This window comes from Oncorhynchus tshawytscha, linkage group LG17, assembly GCF_018296145.1.
Source record: "Oncorhynchus tshawytscha isolate Ot180627B linkage group LG17, Otsh_v2.0, whole genome shotgun sequence".
Classification (NCBI taxonomy): domain Eukaryota; kingdom Metazoa; phylum Chordata; class Actinopteri; order Salmoniformes; family Salmonidae; genus Oncorhynchus; species Oncorhynchus tshawytscha.
The window spans coordinates 13,738,445-13,748,444 of record NC_056445.1 but is presented as its reverse complement, the minus strand read 5'-3'; the positions used below and the strand labels follow the sequence as shown (position 1 = coordinate 13,748,444).

General features: G+C 44.1%; 1 protein-coding gene across 9 annotated transcripts in view; it reads right to left on the bottom strand.

Annotated features, from left to right (window-relative positions):
* LOC112236015 (transcription factor SOX-5-like) overlaps window positions 1-10,000 on the bottom strand; it is a 299,419-nt gene that overhangs the window by 115,644 nt on the left and 173,775 nt on the right. For all 9 annotated transcript variants that reach the window (XM_042300210.1, XM_042300215.1, XM_042300208.1 and 6 more), the window contains one exon: window positions 6,361-6,559. In XM_042300210.1, the coding sequence (XP_042156144.1) occupies window positions 6,361-6,558 (198 nt within the window). In that variant the 5' untranslated portion in view covers window position 6,559. The remainder of the gene's footprint in view (window positions 1-6,360; window positions 6,560-10,000) is intronic.

Below are 10,000 nucleotides of genomic sequence, written 5' to 3'. Positions count from 1 at the left end.
AGTGTTTTAACAATGTACAAATGGTTAAAGGACACAAGATAAAATAAATAAGCATAAATATGGGTGTATTTACAATGGTGTTTGTTCTTCACTGGTTGCCCTTTTCTCGTGGCAACAGGTCACAAATCTTGCTGCTGTGATGGCACACTGTGGAATTTCACCCAGTAGATATGGGAGTTTTTCAAAATTGGATTTGTTTTCGAATTCTTTGTGGATCTGTGTAATCTGAGGGAAATATGTCTCTCTAATATGGTCATACATTGGGCAGGAGGTTAGGAAGTGCAGCTCAGTTTCCACCTCATTTTGTGGGCAGTGAGCACATAGCCTGTCTTCTCTTGAGAGCCATGTCTGCCTACGGCGGCCTTTCTCAATAGCAAGGCTATGCTCACTGAGTCTGTACATAGTCAAGGCTTTCCTTAATTTTGGGTCAGTCACAGTGGTCAGGTATTCTGTCCCTGTGTACTCTCTGTGTAGGGCCAAATAGCATTCTAGTTTGCTCTGTTTTTTTGTTAATTCTTTCCAATGTGTTAAGTAGTTATCTTTTTGTTTTCTCATGATTTGGTTGGGTCTAATTGTGCTGCTGTCCTGGGGCTCTGTAGTGTGTGTCCTCTCTCTCTCTCTCTCTCTCTCTCTCTCTCTCCCTCTGTCTTTCCCTTTCCCTCTCTCTCTGGGTACATTTTTCTCTCTCTGGGTACATCGGAGCACACACACCCCTCCACCCTGTGTGGGTTTGAAGCAGAGCAGAGCAACACTAACAGTAGCAATCGAGGGGGTGCAATTCCCTGCCATGTCTCCAAGTTGGGAAGGTGTATGTGTTTAATGTGTGGTGCCGTGGTGTCGACAATTAAGGCATGGCTAATCTGCCAATCTGGCAGTGGGAGTCACAGGAGGCACCTGAAGCACATACACACACACACACACACACACACACACACACACACACACACACACACACACACACACACACACACACACACACACACACACACACACACACACACACACACACACACACACACACACACACACACAGGCTACGGGATGTAAGTGCTCACTCCTGGAGGTGACGCTGACACCTAGTCGCTGGTCTTAAGCCAGCGCTGCTACACACACAAAACACACACACACACACACACACACACAAACACTGCTCAAACAATTCCAATCCCTTTAGTGCGGGGCTAAACACACACCTTGTCTGCTCTCTGACTCTGAGCCTGCTGTGGCATCCCCACACACCGGTTGGCCTACTCACAGCCTAACCCTACCCCCCACCCCTTACCCCACCTCCCATTTTATCTCAGCTTGGAGGACAAATACTCACCTCACATAACCTAAAACTACTCCATCCCTCATCCCATCCCTTATCTATCTACACATGCCTATTCCAGAATTCCCTTATCTATCTACACATGCCTATTCCAGAATTCCCTTATCTATCTACACATGCCTATTCCAGAATTCCCTTATCTATCTACACATGCCTATTCCAGAATTCCCTTATCTATCTGCACATGCCTATTCCAGAATTCCCTTATCTATCTGCACATGCCTATTCCAGAATTCCCTTATCTATCTACACATGCCTATTCCAGAATTCCCTTATCTATCTGCACATGCCTATTCCAGAATTCCCTTATCTATCTACACATGCCTATTCCAGAATTCCCTTATCTATCTACACATGCCTATTCTAATATTGCATATTTTACAATTTCACAATAATAATCACAACTTTAAAACATATATATATATATTAAAATGCAATAATAATAATAATAATACTTCTATGGTCAATTTTGTTTTTATATCATTGCACAAAATGGTTGAGATATTCCAGTTACATTTACCTAAACAGAAATGTGCATCTTTATTTTGTATATTTTAAATAACAGTTTATTAAATCAATGCATGCCAATATTTTAAAGAGGCCCTTAATTGTCTACAAGCAAGCATGTGTTAATTCATTATGACAGCACTGGCAGGGGAAACTAAGTGTGACCACTGCGTTTGGTTTAAGACTGCTTGGTGTGCTGCTTCAAATCTGTCACAATCCATACGAAAAAAATCGAATCGAAGGCAGGCGGCGCCTGGATAATTTGGACCTGAACTAAGCAGATGAATATTGTTGTTGCTGTTTTTGTCTTTCATGAGCGCGCGGCAGGACCTCATTAAACGGACAAAAGGTACAGTAATTAACACCTATCCATTACCACCTGTCTGTGAAACCCTTCCCCCACTAACACCATTCAGCTGTTTGATTAGGCTCCTAACCGTAAAACTCAGGGGAAGAAGTGGAGAAAGAAAGAAAAAAAAGGCCCTTCATTTACTGCTACAAACACACGAGGGAAAAAAACCGTTTTTTTAACTGCACCTCCTCTCCTCTCAACTCGGAGTAGCAGTTTGGAGAGATGAAGAGGTCAGTTTGTTGGGGAGCGCGCCTCGCTGCCGTGTTAATTTACCATGACAAGATAAAGCGCGGTAATCTCCTGGCGGATGCTGCCTCTACAGCCGCCACTACCCGGGGACGAGCGCAGTCCATTTCCTCTCCCATATCACTTTATACAATTGCCGTGACAAAGCCCCTCCGAGGCGCGCGGTGTAAAGCTCTCTCTCACTCAACTCTTCTGCCAGTCAGCGCAGAGCGGATTGAGAGGGCAAAGCCGTAGCAAAATTGTACATCTTACACATGCCAAGCCTTGCCGCTTGCGCTAAATCCACCCTGTCCAGGAGACGGCTCGGTCGCGCTTTAATAATCCACATCAAATATTATGCGGGCACACCCCTTCACAGTCTCCTTTTTACTGTTTCTGGTGTCAGTCAACCAACTGGCTCAAGTCGCATCTCATGTATAGGGACATTTATAGTGTTGTAAAACGTACGGATGGTGGAGATGATATTTGTAGCATAGGCCTAAATAATAAAAATAATAATAATAATAATAAAAATAAATATAATTAATACTTAAATTATTAATTAATACGTGATTCATCACACTTAAAACAATAATCATGACTAAACATTTTCAAATTTCAAACCAATACCTGTTCCAGCAACTCAGTTAAAAAATACCTCCCACTATTAGCTTAACATTACCAAGGTAATAACATATAGTCTCCCAAACATCAGGTACAATACCTACTGTCAACAGCATGCTGTGATAAAGTCTCCCAAACATCAGGACCAATACCTACTGTCAACAGTATGCCATGATAAAGTCTCCCAAACATCAGGACCAATACCTACTGTCAACAGTATGCCATGATAAAGTCTCCCAAACATCAGGACCAATACCTACTGTCAACAGTATGCCATGATAAAGTCTCCCAAACATCAGGACCAATACCTACTGTCAACAGTATGCCATGATAAAGTCTCCCAAACATCAGGACCAATACCTACTGTCAACAGTATGCCATGATAAAGTCTCCCAAACATCAGGACCAATACCTACTGTCAACAGTATGCCATGATAAAGTCTCCCAAACATCAGGACCAATACCTACTGTCAACAGTATGCCATGATAAAGTCTCCCAAACATCAGGACCAATACCTACTGTCAACAGTATGCCATGATAAAGTCTCCCAAACATCAGGACCAATACCTACTGTCAACAGTATGCCATGATAAAGTCTCCCAAACATCAGGACCAATACCTACTGTCAACAGTATGCCGTGATAAAGTCTCCCAAACATCAGGACCAATACCTACTGTCAACAGTATGCCATGATAAAGTCTCCCAAACATCAGGACCAATACCTACTGTCAACAGTATGCCGTGATAAAGTCTCCCAAACATCAGGACCAATACCTACTGTCAACAGTATGCCATGATAAAGTCTCCCAAACATCAGGACCAATACCTACTGTCAACAGTATGCCATGATAAAGTCTCCCAAACATCAGGACCAATACCTACTGTCAACAGTATGCCATGATAAAGTCTCCCAAACATCAGGACCAATACCTACTGTCAACAGTATGCCATGATAAAGTCTCCCAAACATCAGGACCAATACCTACTGTCAACAGTATGCCATGATAAAGTCTCCCAAACATCAGGACCAATACCTACTGTCAACAGTATGCCATGATAAAGTCTCCCAAACATCAGGACCAATACCTACTGTCAACAGTATGCCATGATAAAGTCTCCCAAACATCAGGACCAATACCTACTGTCAACAGTATGCCATGATAAAGTCTCCCAAACATCAGGACCAATACCTACTGTCAACAGTATGCCATGATAAAGTCTCCCAAACATCAGGACCAATACCTACTGTCAATAGTATGCCATGATAAAGTCTCCCAAACATCAGGACCAATACCTACTGTCAACAGTATGCCATGATAAAGTCTCCCAAACATCAGGACCAATACCTACTGTCAACAGTATGCCGTGATAAAGTCTCCCAAACATCAGGACCAATACCTACTGTCAACAGTATGCCATGATAAAGTCTCCCAAACATCAGGACCAATACCTACTGTCAACAGTATGCCATGATAAAGTCTCCCAAACATCAGGTACAATACCTACTGTCAACAGTATGCCATGATAAAGTCTCCCAAACATCAGGACCAATACCTACTGTCAACAGTATGCCATGATAAAGTCTCCCAAACATCAGGACCAATACCTACTGTCAACAGTATGCCATGATAAAGTCTCCCAAACATCAGGACCAATACCTACTGTCAACAATATGCCATGATAAAGTCTCCCAAACATCAGGACCAATACCTACTGTCAACAGTATGCCGTGATAAAGTCTCCCAAACATCAGGACCAATACCTACTGTCAACAGTATGCCGTGATAAAGTCTCCCAAACATCAGGACCAATACCTACTGTCAACAGTATGCCGTGATAAAGTCTCCCAAACATCAGGACCAATACCTACTGTCAACAGTATGCCATGATAAAGTCTCCCAAACATCAGGACCAATACCTACTGTCAACAGCATGCTGTGATAAAGTCTCCCAAACATCAGGACCAATACCTACTGTCAACAGTATGCCGTGATAAAGTCTCCCAAACATCAGGACCAATACCTACTGTCAACAGTATGCCATGATAAAGTCTCCCAAACATCAGGACCAATACCTACTGTCAACAGTATGCCGTGATAAAGTCTCCCAAACATCAGGACCAATACCTACTGTCAACAGTATGCCATGATAAAGTCTCCCAAACATCAGGACCAATACCTACTGTCAACAGTATGCCATGATAAAGTCTCCCAAACATCAGGACCAATACCTACTGTCAACAGTATGCCATGATAAAGTCTCCCAAACATCAGGACCAATACCTACTGTCAACAGTATGCCATGATAAAGTCTCCCAAACATCAGGACCAATACCTACTGTCAACAGTATGCCATGATAAAGTCTATCTTCCTGGTGAGAGAGAAAGAAAAAGAGAGGACTTTGGTTTACAGTCAGTGACTGTTGTCTGACAGGCAGCAGAGTCCAGTCTGATGTGCAATCAGCAGGTTCATTCCAGAATTAGCTTACCATTATGGTCCTTAATCACCCTTTCATTGTTTTACAGCCAGAGTCATCTCACAATATTTACTGTGTGGTGGTTTATCAGCAGTACAGGGGAAGAGTCTGTAGATCATGTGCTGCTGCTAGCTAGCTGCTCTTCAGGTGTGCCTCGACGTGAGGCTAACGTGAGGGAAACTATGAGAGTTACTGAGGCTACACACACACACACACACAGATCTACACAGTATACATAAAACACACATCACACACACCAAACTACACATCGAAATGATGATATGCATTTACTGTCACCACACACAGTCACCCTTTTCCCAGCAGAACATGACTCACTGACATGGCTCACATTGACAGTCACACATGTACCGCGTCTCCATGCCTCACCGTCAAACGGTAACAGACACGGGCTTTCACACTAAAACAAAAAGGAAACGCGGTTCACACCATAAGAGCACTCTCAACCATCTTTTGTGTCCAGTTTCCCCCCAATATCATTTCCTCTGTTGGAAGTATGTGTTACTTCAAAACCGGACGCAACAACTACAACTCTCTGTAATTACAGTCTAATAAACAGTCCTTTAACACAATGCTAAATGACTCTGTCTCAGTCGATGATAGCTGGGGACTGTCACTTCCTGTCAACGGCTATGTTCCGTTTAGCCCCCTTATGGTCGAGATCAGGACAAACGGATCCGAAGATCTGTCCTTAAGTGCCAACTTCCACCTCAACAGCGTGGCAGGATTTAAAATCCAGACGACCAATAAGAAGAGTCAAAACAAAGCCAAGTAGCCAATAAGAGCAGTTAATAAATGATATGAAGACAATGAGGGGCTGTTTTACCATGGCACTGTGCAGGGTGGGGGGCTGTCCAGGGGGCGGGGAGAGGGGGGACACCTTGCTGCAGTAGGGAGTCAGGGGGAGGTGCATGACAGCCTGTCCGTCATCTCTCTCTTCCTCTTCCAGTCTCTGTCTGCTGGTTGCCATGACTACTTCTCCATCTGTCCCCCCATATGGAGAGATTGGTCGCTTGGAAGACATCCTGGAAAAAAACAGAGAGAGAGAAAGGAGAGAGAGGGAGAGAGAGAGAGAGAGAGAGAGAGAGAGAGGGAGAGAGGGAGAGTGAGTATGAAACATTCAGGGATGTAATATGAGCTATGGGTGACAGTGGGAGAAACACTAGTATTTGATCCATTTCAATAGTTATATTTATAGAAATAGTTAATCATGATTAATTTCCTATTATTCATTGGTCCCCAATCGCCCGCTCTCTGTGTCTCTGAATCCCTCTCTCTCTCTCAGCAGACAATACACACTATAATAATATAGAGTCAATAATCTACATCCGCTAGCCAGAGGAAAAGCACAATCACATCCATGTTTACCATCAGGTCCTTTCAACGTTCATACACACACACACACACACACACACACACACACACACACACACACACACACACACACACACACACACACACACACACACACACACACACACACACACACACACACACACACACACGGTACGCAATAACCCATTACTGCAAATGGAGCCGGGTTGGGCTGACATTTTATGACAAATGGCCGAGGCCTGACACAGGCCCTTTCACTCCAGCAGCACGCTGACAGTGATGTGTTTGAAAACCTCGGCCCTGACGATACCAGTGAAAATAACAAACATAGAGGCTGTGCATTTGTTACTTTGCCTTTGTTTCCCATTGAATGCAGAGGGAGGGGAAGAACAGTGGCATCTAGCAGATAAACTCTCCCCAACATAAATGTGCCCCCTGGTGAATAGGGACAAAATGAAAACGTTCCAATAATAGAGTTTAATATGGCTGGCAGCGTCTCCCTAAGTGCTTTCAAAGGCTCTCGTTCAGCCTTGAAGTTACTGCTACGATGACACAGGGTGAGAGGAGGGAGGGAGAGAGAGAAGGAGAGAGAAGGAGAGAGAGGGAGGGAGTGAGAGAGAGAAGGAGAGAGAAGGAGAGAGGGGGAGGGAGGGAGAGAGAGAAGGAGAGAGAAGGAGAGAGAGGGAGGGAGGGAGAGAGAGAAGGAGAGAGAAGGAGAGAAGGGGAGGGAGGGAGAGAGAGGAGAGAGAGGGAGGGAGGGAGAGAGAGAAGGAGAGAGAAGGAGAGAGGGGGAGGGAGGGAGAGAGAGAAGGAGAGAGAAGGAGAGAGAGGGAGGGAGGGAGAGAGAGAAGGAGAGAGAAGGAGAGAGAGGGAGGGAGGAGAATACGAAACACTAATGTATACGCTGAAAGTCAGACATGCGAGGAGCAACAGGCTAGGAGCCCAAGATTCTAAACTGCATTTCCTGCACCGCCACCAACAACCATTCCGTTTGAGAAAGAAGGAGGAGACAAACAGGAGAATACATAAACCTTCTGAGCAGGACCGCTGTCCCTAGAGGTTCAAACAGATGCCAAATGTATTGAGTGTTCCTTCAAGGAAGTGAGTGGCAGCTGCCAGTATTCAGTGAGCTCTCTGTTTTTAATTCTACACTGTATTAATTAATAGTCCAGTAACCCAGTCACCTGTCTCGTCTGGGGCTGTGTCTGAAATCCGTCTTTCCTACTACTTCCTACAACTGCATACTGTGTACTAATCGTACTACATACTATTTACAACGTACTGTTTAGGAACATCGAATGTAATAAGCAACATAAACATACTGGGCTCATCCAGACTGAGAATGCTTCATCCAATGCAATTGCATGTATTCCCGCCATTCGTGTGTTTTGTGACAGGGTGTCAGCATATCTGATTATCAGCTATTCTTGTTCCTCAGTAGCGTGCAGCGAAATCTACTAGATGAAAAGCCGAAATGTGTGTGACCTCCTGGCGTTTAAAGCATACAAAATGTCAGAGATGTCACATACTATAAAACCTATTTTCGCGTACCCAAAATGCCTACTATTTAGAACATAATTATGGGTATTGGGACACAACCTGTGTGTCTGTTTCAGACTCAGGCCTCCCCAACAGTACCACTGTGGTCTAGAACTACAACACTCCAGGACCGTAACACTGACCTGGAGGAGGGGGCATCTACACATGCCTATTCCAGAATTCCCTTATCTATCTGCACGTGCCTATTCCAGAATTCCCTTATCTATCTACATGTGCCTATTCCAGAATTCCCTTATCTATCTGCACATGCCTATTCCAGAATTCCCTTATCTATCTGCACATGCCTATTCCAGAATTCCCTTATCTATCTGCACATGCCTATTCCAGAATTCCCTTATCTATCTGCACATGCCTATTCCAGAATTCCCTTATCTATCTGCACATGCCTATTCCAGAATTCCCTTATCTATCTGCACATGCCTATTCCAGAATTCCCTTATCTATCTGCATATGCCTATTCCAGAATTCCCTTATCTATCTGCACATGCCTATTCCAGAATTCCCTTATCTATCTGCACATGCCTATTCCAGAATTCCCTTATCTATCTGCATATGCCTATTCCAGAATCCCCTTCCCATATCTATCTGCACATGCCTATTCCAGAATTCCCTTATCTATCTGCACATGCCTATTCCAGAATTCCCTTATCTATCTGCACATGCCTATTCCAGAATTCCCTTATCTATCTACACATGCCTATTCCAGAATTCCCTTATCTATCTGCACATGCCTATTCCAGAATTCCCTTATCTATCTGCACATGCCTATTCCAGAATTCCCTTATCTATCTACACATGCCTATTCCAGAATTCCCTTATCTATCTACACATGCCTATTCCAGAATTCCCTTATCTATCTATACATGCCTATTCCAGAATTCCCTTATCTATCTACACATGCCTATTCCAGAATTCCCTTATCTATCTACACATGCCTATTCCAGAATTCCCTTATCTATCTACACATGCTTTGAACACAGCAGCAGCAGTGATGCTGACAAATGATCAAATGAAAGGAGAAGGTAAGACAAGTTTTTCCAAAACCACAAGAAAGTGTAGAAATGAAAACAATTGTGATATTTCTAAATATATATCTTTATCATCTGTGAAACGTTAGAAAGTGTGTGTTGAGTTCCCCCAGTGTTTCACACACTGGGCAGAGAGAGAGGAAGGCCCAGCTGTATCAACTATAGGCCACCCGACGCACACGCACACACACACACACACACACACACACACACACACACACACACACACACACACACACACACACACACACACACACACACACACACACACACACACACACACACACACACACACACACACACACACACACAGCAGGTCTGTCCTCATCACAGGCTGTTTACTTTACCTCCTTTCACTCTCACACACTGGAGCCTTTTGTTCCTGCTACACACACACACACACACACCCTACACACACCACTCAGATAAACACAGCCCCTCCTCACACACACACAACCGCCCTCAGTCCACCCCACCTTAACCAGACCACCGCCCCTCCACCCATGTCCTATCCACACCTCTCTTCCCAGCTGCACTCCTCCC